This window comes from Schistosoma haematobium, chromosome 1 (genome assembly GCF_000699445.3).
Source record: "Schistosoma haematobium chromosome 1, whole genome shotgun sequence".
NCBI lineage: Eukaryota > Metazoa > Platyhelminthes > Trematoda > Strigeidida > Schistosomatidae > Schistosoma > Schistosoma haematobium.
The window spans coordinates 88,957,699-88,970,810 of record NC_067196.1 but is presented as its reverse complement, the minus strand read 5'-3'; the positions used below and the strand labels follow the sequence as shown (position 1 = coordinate 88,970,810).

The 13,112-nt window shown below is 36.7% G+C and overlaps 1 protein-coding gene across 1 annotated transcript in view; it reads left to right on the top strand.

The window, feature by feature from the left end:
- Window positions 1-6,383: 6,383 nt before the first annotated feature.
- The window catches only part of MS3_00002399 (uncharacterized protein), a 104,174-nt gene continuing 97,445 nt past the window's right edge, over window positions 6,384-13,112 (top strand). The window contains exon 1 of the mRNA XM_035732448.2: window positions 6,384-7,362. Within this exon, the coding sequence (XP_035587464.2) occupies window positions 6,973-7,362 (390 nt within the window). The 5' untranslated portion in view covers window positions 6,384-6,972. The remainder of the gene's footprint in view (window positions 7,363-13,112) is intronic.

The following is a 13,112-nucleotide window of genomic DNA, read 5'->3' as shown; positions in this document are numbered from 1 at the left end:
GATTAGAGGCAAATTTGTCCATAAGCTATGTCTGGTACTGAAGCATATCCTCTCTTATAGCCTTCGTGCATATGTTCCTGATATGTTTACACTGCCTATACGCTCCGTCGTTGTCAGTTCGCTTGTATTCCGCCCAACAGTACCTTTTGCGGCTTAGAAGGCGAAGGGTGCGGTTCTTGATTACTGTAGGTGATTTGCAGCTTTTGGGAATCGTTTGAGGAACTGAATGGTTTGTAGCACACAAGAAGTCCCAATGACCGTCCGCATCGAGTTGAGGGTGAACATCCCAAACTACCTGTTGTAGATAGTTGTGTAGAGCTGGCACATTCAACCGTTTAAAATTCCAATGCAAGTTATTGGTGGGATATCTTAGCTTAGTTTTGCTGACAAAACTGAAAGCTATGACGGTATGATCACTTTTTCCCAGGGGAGCCAGGATTGAGAGGTTGTCAATTAGGAATTCTTCATTCGTGAATACACAGTCTAAGCGCGATGGTGTCTGACTGTTTCTCCAACGAGTTGCCGACCTCACATTTTCGTATAATCCCAAATCATCGATGAGTTTGAAGAACCGAGCTTCAATTAAGTTGTCGCCTCCAGTATACGTGTGTTCCACGGAGTTGACTCTAGGGAGATTAAAGTCCCCTAGAATCAGGATGTGTGTGAAACCAAGACGAGTAGAGCGGGATAGTCCTTCCAGCGTACGACTGTCGTACTCGATGTCGGCAGTTGGCTTCCTGTAAATGACTCCGAATAGGCACCTCAAAGTACTAGAAAATCTTACAGAGCACCATATAGATTCCTCAAGATTGTTAAACTCGAGGTTATGAACTTGGTGCACCTCCAAGCAAGAACGTATGTAAACGGCTACTCTGCCGCCAATTCCTGATTTTCTGTCATTGCGAACAAAGACATCCCAAGTAATGCTAACTCATGGTCCGAGAACTGAGAAGATATCCAGGTTTCAGATATTCCTATCAGATGGGCCTTATTAGCATTGCTGAGTTCACGTAGCTCATCCAATTTGTTTGGTAGACTCGTGGCGTTCATATATAAGCAGTTTATGCCCTCAATTTGGAACGCGTGAGCTTCGTCTTGTTTGTCTGTATGAGCCTTACGTGAATGGACAGGTAGCCCACCTATATGAGGTTTGCCGAGGTGGTAGGCCCTGTCCTTTACACGTTTTTTATCGTCTAGATAGTCCACAAGTGAAATGGTCAGCTCCAACTTACCTTTGTGTTTGGTCCTAGCTTCGTATGGCCTATCCGGGTGCATGTGGATTCCAGGTGGCAGTCGACGTCTACTGGCACGAAATGCTTCCAGAATTGCAGCCGCCATACGGGAAGATGGGGAGGTTATCTTCATTAGACAGGGTCTAAGATCACCATCCTTCTTGGCTAGTATTGTCACATGCTGAGTCAGTATGTGTTTGAGCCTCAAGGACTGCTTGATGAATTTCCATTCCCTGATATCAGAGTTTGGTTGAGTAGGGTCCGTATTTTCCGGTATACCTTGCACGATTATATTCCTCCCTCGGAAAAACTTCTCGCGAGATTCTTTGGGGATAATTCGTATGAGATTGCGCTCAGAATACGGTATGTCAGGAAGTATTCTTACATTCGCATCTGACTTCAGTAAATGACTCGCTAGTAAGACATCCTCTACGTCGGTAGCATTCTTAAGTGTTACACGAAGTAGCCTCGGGTGATTTTGATGCTTAGATTCATTTCCTCGAGTAAGCCGTGTGTCTGTCACAGGTTCTATTCTTGGAAGTTCAAGTTTCTTGTTTAATTCTCCCCAGAGCATCCTATCATTTTTGTCCTGCAAACTGAGGGGAAGGTCAGGGTTGTCTTTGAAGTTCATAACTATGAGAGTGTCATCACGAACCGTTATTGTCGTCCCAGGTTTTCCGGTGCGTTTAGGTTTAGCACCTTGTTGTTTGGGGGTCGAAGCAAGTTTATGAATCCTTGGCTCTTTGATGACTGGACGGACATTCTTGGGGGTAGACTGTGCGAACAGATCATCAGTTGACTTCCGTCCAACAGCTGGGATGTTCAACTTAGACTGTGACGCCTGGCCCTTTTTAGCTTTTTTGACGTAGGTTCAATCACCTATGGAGTTTTCAGAAACCACTGTCGCGTTCAAGGACCTTGAGCTGTGAGACCCGAGTTTGCTGAGGGAGTCGAGTACCGTCGTCGTAATCATGGTGCTGAGTTTCAGCGTGTCATCATCAATGCTGTTGCATGCTCCATCGTCGGTAGACCTGTCGACATCCCTGTTCTCGTTTTCAATGCGCTCTCTTGTTTGTCTATCCACTTTTTGACCGTTTTTTCCCGAGTTTGCCGACAACTTGCTCTGCAGACCTGTCAGCAGGACAATGATATTACTTAGCAAGACTACAGCATCCGTGCTGCACGTAACACATTCCCACTTATGATCCGACTAGCTGAGTCTGTTGTAAGCAGTTGCCGTGTGATCTGTGCACGCTTCGCGGAACCAACCTTTGCAGTTGTCGCAGTGCATGCCAGATGTAACAGCAAAACGGCATCCAGTTCGTTTGCATGAATTTTTCATGACTGTATTGACCTAAACTGTGTTGTAGATGCTAGCAAAAGCCTAAGACCGTGAAAACTACACTAAAAAGCACACTGAAAACGGACAAAAATGGATAAAACGGATGAGATAAACTGAACTAGTCTTTACGTGAAAAACTAAAAAAACCGAGTAGTAAGCTGAGGCAAAACCACAGTTAACTATTAAATTGGGTGAAACTGAAAAAAAAGTAATCTACCAAACGTATTACTCAGGATAGATTCTTTTGTTCGGAAATGGTACTTTTGTTGCGTAAAAACACAGCACAAGTTTGATGAATGCAAATCACGTTAGGACTAAACTTCCCGTTGGAAGTACGCGGAAGCCAAATGGTTCAAATGGTTGTGGACGGAATAGAAGAAGCTTTCGCTTAACGGGGTTCCGTATTTAGTAGCTGTGGTTCACCACTACCTGTAGGCATGAACCTAGGTATATTACCGATAAAAGAGGAAAAAGAAACTGGGAAATCATAGTAAGATACTATCCATAGTCCTTAAGAATATGTCAAGTTTTCTCTTAAAGGACTCCTGGGGAGTCGCTTGGACTAGCTCAGCCGGTAGAGAATTCAAGCAGATTAATTCAAACTGTTTTAATGGTTATGGACAGAATCTGCAATCTGAATAGAAGAAGCATTCACTTAATGGGTTTCTTATCTAGTAGCAGTGGATCACAGATGCCTCAAATTAGGAACCTAACTATATTTATGGTAAAATGAAAAAAAGTATTAGAAATGCGCCTATGGCGGGCTAGAAAAAGCTGAGATCTGAGTTGCCAGAAAGTCCCTTCGAAAGGGAACTAGCTGATGTGGTTATCATATTTGCCCCGACGCAACATGAGAAGAAGGTAACTAGGTACGACCTGGACTCCAACTCATTCTTACTAGATCTCACCACTTGCAGACTTAAGAATGCTACCCATTATGCAGAAATATAGGCCGCTCATCATCCGACTATGTCATCAGCTGTCGTTTCCAGATGTTTCCAGTTGCTACTCATCCTTTTCATGTCTACTTCCGATTACCAACGCATCGTGTTCATTGGCCTTCATCTTTTCCGTTCCCCTTCACGATTCCGAGTTAGCGCTTGCTTCGTGATACAGTTTGATGATTTCCTTAATATATGTCCTATCCACTCCCAACGTCTTTTCCTAATTTCCTAATCAGCTCGAAGATAGTTTGTTCTCTCCCACAGTAAACTGTTGTTGATGGTATTCGACCAACAGATATTGAGTATCTTGTGTAGACAATTGTTTAGAAATAAATGTAATATTTTGATGATAGTTGTAGTAGTTCTCCAAGTTTCATCTAGCTATAGTAGAACTGTTTCGATGGTCATGTTGAAGATTGTGACTTTGATGTTGGTTGACAGTTGTTTTGAGTTCCATATGTTCTTCGATTGTAGGAATGCTCTTCTTACTTTGCTAACCCTTACCTTTTCGTCTGTATCAAATCCTCCATGTTCATCGATGATGCTGTCTGGGTACGTGAAAGTTTCCACCTCTTCTCCATCAAGCGTGATTGGGTTGGTGTTTCCCGTGTTTTATTTGAGGATCTTGGTTTTTCTCTTGGGAATGTTGAGGCTTACCGACACAGAGACTGCTGCTACACAGTTTGTTTTGACCTGAATTCGTACTATAGCTAGCGGAAATTTGGAGAACTACTACAACCATCATCAAAAGGGTACCAGTATTTCTAACTAGTTGTAATTAGATGACAAACAATACTACTTGTGGAATAAGTAACCCAAAATGGTATCAAAACTGTTTTTCACGATACCATGTCATATCTTTCTTGTCTATAGAGATACATTGCATGTGGTGTAGTTGGAAAACCCTGCAAAACAGGTACGGCCAGTAATTATACCTCAAAAATAGCTAGGAAATCGTTATGAAGCGGTTGAGGAACATTTTGTCTACTAGCTAACAATCTCGTAGGTGGTGGGCATTTTGTTGCGTGCAATGCTGTGAGTTTAGTGGTGATATTTGTTCCGATCTCTTCAGCCAATAACATACAATAAATCTTCCTTGGTTAGCGCAAATGACCAATACTTGGAAGGCTGTTAAGTTCAAAACTACTTCTGTTACTTTCTCATGGGAAAATTGTGGAGACTACGCTCAGTCTTTCTAGTCTGGGACGGTTGGCTACTCATTCTTTCATCTGAGAAGGTTGTTATGACCCACGACGCCTGATATCATTATGGTGCGTATAATTAAATGACTGGTCGTTATTGGCGAGGAATGAAGTCATTTAAAAGGGTTGGATATAATAGAATTTCATCCTGCATCTTATTGTCGTAAAAGTCTTAGTTTGAAAGATTTTGTGTGTGTATTTAAAACAGACTACTTACTACCTGTCTTAGTTTTTTTATAAGCTTCTCCGAGTGCCTAATCTTATCTTGATTGAGTTGATTGAAGGCGTGGTCATCACTTCTCAAGGTAAAGGCTTCAAGAATTGACGAGTTAGTGTAAAAACATGTATGCCACGAGTATTTTGTTCGTTCTTGGTGTGTCCTCTGAGTTGCCCGGGTATGATAGAAATGAAAAAAGAGAATACATTTGGTCCAAAATTATTTTTTGGCATTCCATAAACCAAAATAAGATCACCTCTTGACCTGTGGTATGATAGAACAAAAGGATCTAGCTCCTGAAGCAACTCTATGTATGGTAAACTCCGGAGTTCTGAAATTGCATGGGTACATTTTCCAAGATATCTGAGTCACCTTTTAGACAGAGGGTTTCAGCCTGAACCCAGTTTTGAAGGTTGTGTATTTCGTAGCCAACATAGTGATGTTTCGCTTAAGAAATGTCCGTTTAAAACCTATAGTGTTCTAAACCGCTTAGGTGATACATTATGACAATGGGCCGTGGTCTTAAGATTTTAAGACTCATTGTCACCTCAAGATCCGTGTGAGACTGGACTATGATCGCGGGCAACTCCTCTCTGATGTACCTAATTACCTTTGTATGCTCAATGTGCATGTAGACACACTTGGCCGCGTTGATAGACATCAATCAGAGCATCTTATTCCACCTAAAGCACACATGCATCTGCATCTCCTCTTATTTCTTGACAGATTATTATATCATCAGCGCATGGCAGAATCGAGGACTCAACTATATTTAGTAGTTAGTTTACGTACAGTACAAAAAGTAAAAGAACTTAGGACGGAGCCATGTGGCACTCCACTAAGTACTGGTTTCCAGGACTAGCATTTGGAATTTATTCTAACTTTCTGTTCACAATCTATCAAGGTCTGGTAATTCTTCGATTTTCCAGCCTCAAGAGTAGTCCATCTATCGGCACCTCATCAAATGTTTCCTTGAAATTTGTAGACAACATCCCCTAGTTTTGCATTATCTAGAAACTACATCCATTGCCCACTTGATATATGAGAGTTTGTTGTGCGAGACCATCCTTTCCTGGTACCATGTTGTTTTGTGTTTAATAAGTTGTTGGTTTCCAGGAATGTCACTGTAGTCCTTTAGTCATTCTTTCCAAGTTTTAACTACAACACTGGTGAGGCTGACAGGTCTGTTGTTTGATGTTAGTTGTCTTGGTCCTGTTTCATGTATAGGTGTGCCAATTGCATCCTTCAAGTCTGTAGGTAACTCAATTTAATCAAGTGACACATTAAATGTTGTAGCCAGCGTGGAGGCAAAATATCATGAAACTTGTCTCAAGATTTTATGTTATAGTTCATCCATTCCTGTTGCTTTTACCGTGTTCAAAGTGCTAATGGCCTTGAGTTTACCGTCACTGAAAATTCCATGTTAAATACATATATCTATTTATTCAGGATGTAACTCTGAGACGTAATCCCTACCTAGTGACAAGAAAAAGAAGTTACAAACATAATCGAACAAGAGCTTATTAGTCTGCATTTCGTTCTTTCAGATTTTTGTTCAAGAAATCTAAACAGCTTCAAACTAGAAGACTAGGTTCTACTTCGTAAACACAGATCTCGAATGGCATTCTTTTTGCTCATTTTATTCGAAGTATAGTTTGTTCTGAAAGTATTCAAGTATTTTGTTTTGTTTGTCTTGTCGATATTTTCCACTTGGCCTTGAAATGTGACAAGTTTTTAAAAACTGCAATTAGATTTCAATATCTGTTGTGGACTGAAATATTATTTTGTATTTAGACCTTCTAATACACACGATACCGTTAATTATATTCTTCACTTTGCAAAAGTCATAGTTCCTCATCTTTAATTGAAAATTCAGTAATTGATATTCGTTATTATTACGAAAAGATTTTCATAATGTAAGATACATTTATTTGACTTACTTTCGAACCCATCAAAGTGCCTTACCTTGGATTATGCCTGAAAGATGTCTTTCAATGACTTGAGTTCACTCAGGAATTTTTTACTTGAACTGTGAATGATAGAACTGGACGCTTCCCCAAAGAAGGGTCGATGGGAGGAGGTGACCAGTTTATTACCTTCTTCCAAGTGCACTATTGGTAACAAACCCTTTGAGATGAATAAAGCCAGTGGAGTGCTTTGCATTGATATTGAAAATTTAGGTTCATTCGGAGGAAACCAACAGTCAAATTATCTTAGTCCGTTACAACCACATTATAGTATAACGTTCAAAGACTATCCTTCCGAATACGGAGCACTACCTCAGGCCGATTGTGCAGCATCAAATGTTGAATTTCTTTCATACCCTCATTCCATGGCCGATTCACAAGGCAATCGTGACGAACTCAGCACTCCAATAACAATAACTGGATTTGATAATTCTTCTGGCATAAGCGCGGATTCCTATGTAAGTTTGTTTTGTTGTAAAATGATATTATAACACACATGTCGATCAGATTCGATTTATTATTAGTAACTAAACTTAAATAGCTTGATTTACATGGACACGGATACTGATGCAAATAATCTATATCAATTCTTGTATTCTTTATTTACTTAAATATTAGGTATTTTTAAAACGTCTTATAGACAAATCTCTATTGATTCCAGTTTTTAACTACCAAATAGAAAAGATAAACCTTTTTCCTCGTTTAACTGCCCACGGTTTCAATTTTTCAATGGTAAAAAACCTTTCCCAAACCAACCTCCGTAACCAAAAGTAGGAAACCACTGGTGCCGTTATGTAAGAACCTTGGGGTGAAAGAATTAAAACGGGAATTAAAACTTCTGGAGAATCGGTACTCATTATTATATTGAGTTCAACTGAGATCTTCAGAGTTTAGCTTAATTGTGTTTCCTCTAAGTTTAGCGCTTAGATCAGTCCTTCACATTAATCTTGGTGAAGGTCTACAAGTACTTAGGGCATTCTCAGTGTATAGGTCCGCACGTCATCTATCATTATACCTGTAAGTTCAAAACATTTATGTCACTACATGCTAGAATAATTTTTCTTATTGACGTAAAAAAAGAAACGGTGGTGCAAAACTTTGTTCGTGAACTCAGATATAATTGCGAAAATGTGTTGTGTTTTATTATGGCAGCCATAAATTATTTACCATTTAGCCATTTAAACCGCTATAAAGTTCTTATAAGTAACTTAATACTGTTTGGCTAACTGTAGAGAAGTATTATTTGTATCAGTAAATATCTAATTCAAGTGCTGCAACCAAAGTTAAAGCTGCTTAGATAGCTATCACGTGATTTCTATGACCTTTATCGTTTTCCTAACACTGTGTTTTTCCTAAAGCACATTTTTAGTACATATCTTGTGTTTTGAATAGCATCAAAGTCATTTTGTTCTAGTGTCTAGGGATAGATCTAGGAGTAATATTACTAACGTAACATTAAAAGAACCTAAATTATTTATGTGTTGTTAGTTGAATAAGAATCGTGTCAACTAGTTTACTCTAATCGATTATCTGAGTTTTTTATTACTCAGGAAAATGTGATCACAATATTATGTACATTATCTTGGTGTTACCTTACCCTCTGATCTCTCTTGGTCTTCCCACGTTTTACTGTTATCTAAGAAGATTTGCCGTCTGACTTACTACATAAAGAGATTGCATGCTTTTGGGATTACTCGTCATTTACTCTTACAATTTGTCAATTCTTGCATATTACCTATTATTCTCTACTGTTCTCCATTTTTCTTTCCCGGGCTTTTGAGAAAAGACCTTGCTGTATTGCGGAGAGTGCTGAGGGCAGTTAGCAAGATGTGTGGTGAATATTTTGAGGTCATAATTAATATGGTTGTGGATAGACATCCAAAGTCATGCAAACTCATAGCAGGTGTTATTTTATCAAATACTAACCATCCCCTGCACTCTTATCTTTCTCCTTGTATATCATCTGGTAGAACGAGACGTAATTACACTAAAATCTATGCACGCAAAAAAATAAAAGTTCTATAACACCTTACCTAGCAAATATACGCTGTGACAAACAGGTTGTTGGAGTCAATCTAATCAATAACCTGCATTCTTAACATGTCTCTAATTTGAAAAGCTGTACAGTTTTTCAGATTTCTTTTTTTATACCTTTTTTTCCTCTTTTATCTTTGTCACTGCTTTTTGCGTAAGTAACTTGTTGAAATACCCTGTGCTGAGAATTCTATATTGTACAAAAATATAATATTGAATAAAGCCGTTAATAATATAATATATAATTTTGTGTTTGAAGTTTGTACTGGCTTGACTCAATGATTTTGAGTGATCATCAATAACAACAGTTCAAGACCATTTAGTGTATTCTTTTGACTCTAAGACAATCAAAATTTAATTAAAAGTAGTTTATCATCCACCTCCTAAAATTCGTCAATCTACTAAACAGGACTAAGGTTTCGATTCTGAAGTATAGAGACTTTCGAAAAATTCTATTGATAAATATGTCACAAAGGATATGTTTCCCAATGTTTCTTCATAATCCTAATAGAGTGCTTTAATTTAAATGTTTGCGTTTGTAATATGTAAATGAAGGACAAACAACACTGCATTATTCATTATCATGGGTCTGGAATTTGTGATTCAACATATTTTATATTTATGATTGAGTAATTATTTGACAAAAGTAGAAAAAGCTTTTTATTTGTTTAAAATAATGATAGACAAACAGTCTCCACCAAGGTAAACTCTTAATATGAAACGTTTTATGATGATACTAATAAACGAATAAAAATATATATAGATTTACATATCACGGGATGTTATTGCGGCTATTATTTGTCATAAAGATATTTTGTATTGCCACAGTAATTAATGTTGAATAATATTGGCTTAAGCCTGAATCTACGAAGTATATTAAATAGATCAACTTTTATGATTGTTTAACCTAAGCAATACATTTAACCAAACACATATTATAGAACAAAATTATGCAATTTGAATAGAATTCTTTAGTCAAGTAGAAACGTGTTTATTAAAGTCTGAAAAGCAAAAAAGAACATTTTGAGCATCTTACCTCACAACAGCGTGAAGTGTACAAAACGCAAAGCTCTTAATTTGAAATGTATTTCAAGTAATGTTATGCCTGAATTTTTAACACTTCCTTAAACACGAAGAAGTTTCTGAAGTAAGTTATAGCAATTGTATTCTGACGACTTATAATAAATCTTCAAACGAAAAACAAAGTTTAGCACTGCATTACATTTTTATCAGCCGTAAATTTTTGTCTATTTCGTGGTAATGGTGTTTACATTACGATTACTTTACAACATTTTTCGAACAACACGGTCTAGATTTCGAATCAGTTTGTTTTGAAATCCGAAAGGTATTTGGCAGTTTGATTTAAGTCTAAATTTTCAAGCTTAACCAAATGCGCTACATGAAGGGCTCTAAAAAAATTACACTGGTTTGATTTAATTTGATTCACATTGCTACACGGGTATGGCGCGACAAAACTGCCGATTTCAACGTTAAATCATTATTAAATTCCTTGTGATCTCAACGAACATGCCGGACTCAAAATATGGAGCTTATCCAGACAATCATTTGTCACTGATCTCAGTAATACCAAGTGATGAAAAGACTGCCTGAAATCCACGGGATAATTGTGAACTAGATTTAGATAAGTTAGTCGGCATATCCTAGAATAACTTTTTAGTGACGTATGCTTATTCACCCTTGGTTTTTATTCATATGTTGAGCCTTATATTATCCTATAAGTTCCGTTTGAAAAGTACGTTTCTTTGCTTAAAATATTCCTAGACTTCTAAACCATTGCCAGCATTGTCATTTAAAACCATCGGCAAGTAATCTGGCTAATTTCTTCAGGCCATGCTGTGGTTAAATGTGTAAACTCAAACTTTATCAGATCTATATCAGATCGTAGGTCGCCAATGGCTGACAAACACTGATACGTTTTGTTCTGAATAGACAATATATACGTAATTTAAGTCCTTTTATTTTTAAAGACGCGCTAAAAAAATACTTTTCCCTTATTGCTTTTTTCTATTTAGGCTATTGAAGCAAAATAAAAAAACGATACCTTGATATCCATAAACGTTAGTTGATGGTTTTAAAAAAAGTATTTAAGACAAAATAAGACACTTGATACCTGATTTATGTTGTTCACTCTATACCACAAATTATGTCTTGAGTGTTTTAAAACTATATGCTAGAGCATTTAAACGTAACCATAGAAACAATCGTTATAAAGTTTGATGTATTAAGCAATTTTTCACCTTCTGGATTACAGGTAGTTATTTACTTGGACACTAAGACTAGTAAAGATGTTTGCGATAGCCATGTAGATTTTGGTCACAGATATGTTTTTCAGCACCAATATGTATTTTAGAATTCCATATTTTTAATGCTAACTATTTGATGCTGTGATTTACTGAGTGTTATTCTGGATGAGTTTTTATAAGAATACGCTTCCAGTCCCTTGAATTGATCACAGTTTTTCTGGTAAATTACTCAGTGTTATTTGGTTCTTAATAAAGAAGTGCATTTACTACTACATATTCTAAGTTTCTCATTTCTTTGTTGTTAGAAGTGGTTGGTATGTCACTTATATTATATTAGGGAGATAGTTATGTGTGAAGCTCTCCAGGCGTGAAACATTAAAATTCGTTTATTAATATTTAAAAGATTTCAAGTCGAAGCATTTTGAAGAAATCTTATGTTTATTCTTTGCTATTGTCGTGTATATCTTACCAGAAAAGAATAATTTCATCTTTTGTTCATTGTTATTGTATAATACATTGAATCGTTTTTTTTATCAAACTGGTTTAAATATGTGGTCAATAATCATAAGACGTTTAGTAGTATATAAATAAAATCAAAGTATTACTTGGTATTATCAACTAACGTGGATATTTAATTAAAGGATAATTTCTGTTGTGAGACAAGAAGTTCGTCACAAAATGTTAGGCTCGATAATAGTCATTAAATAATCGACAAATAGATTTGAAATGAATTTTTTCGAATTTCACATGGGACACTGACAGATATTTAGTGAATCCAGTCCAGAGGTCAAACAGTTATTATTGATCATATTTAGTTTGTACTGTTTTCAATTAACCAAGGTTGGATGCGTAAATTTCTTAAATTTCGAATAAAAATTTTGGAAGTAGGATTGTTGGTGCGGGATTAGAAGATGATGTGTTCAATCTTATGTAGGATCACTGGTGTACGATAGCGAGAATTATCTAACTTAGACTAAGCCTTTATCGATGACTCCATCATTTTAGATTGTTTTTGAGTGATAATAATTTGTGATTATTAGAGTCAGCAGAATAAATGAAGTGCAAATCTCTGAATTACATGTTAAATTGGAATCAAAGCGTGTAACACAGGATTTGCCTTTTCAGCAATCGACTAATTATGTTTACATAGAATGACAAGGTATTTTGACATCCTAATAAACTGTTGGGATTCCTGGTTGTTCGAACTCATCTATTTAGTATTAAATTAATATTTATGATCGTGCAAAAACGTTCTTGTCCTTGTCTCGAAGATATTTAGTAATGGTTAGGGTGAATATCCGTCAAAATATGGATCACTTGGGTTCCGGACTTTATCGGTGCTCACGAAGCCCTTATTTGGACAGGGGTTTATCAAGTGTAGTCTTAAATATCGACAGTGAGAAAACAGAGATCCCTAAAAATAATTATAGACACCGAATTCGTTGTATAATCTGGTAGCTATTTTTAGTCAGTAGTCGAATTGACAACCCATCAGTATTTAGAGGATTGGCTCTAGGTTTAAATGTCAATCTAAACTTTACTGGAATTGAAATGTATCCAGCTGACATCTCAAGCATCTCAAACGTCAGTTTCTGAACTCGATTGTTAATAGTTATTTAAAATATAAATCATATATACTTATAAAATGAGTTTGTGTATATTCATATTCATAACTGAATAAAAAAACAAATTAGGGTGTTGATTTTGTCGTTACATAAATCGGAAGATCATATGATTAACTACCTTTTCTTCTGCTGTTTTAATGGTGTCCTTAACCAGTTCAATTCCGAACAGAAGCCTGTATTAATGAGATTCTCTTTCAGATAGAAATTATTTTAAGGTCATAGATTTACAAATTATAAACTGTTATATGTTATTATGGTTAGTATTATTTAATTCTTAGTTGTCAT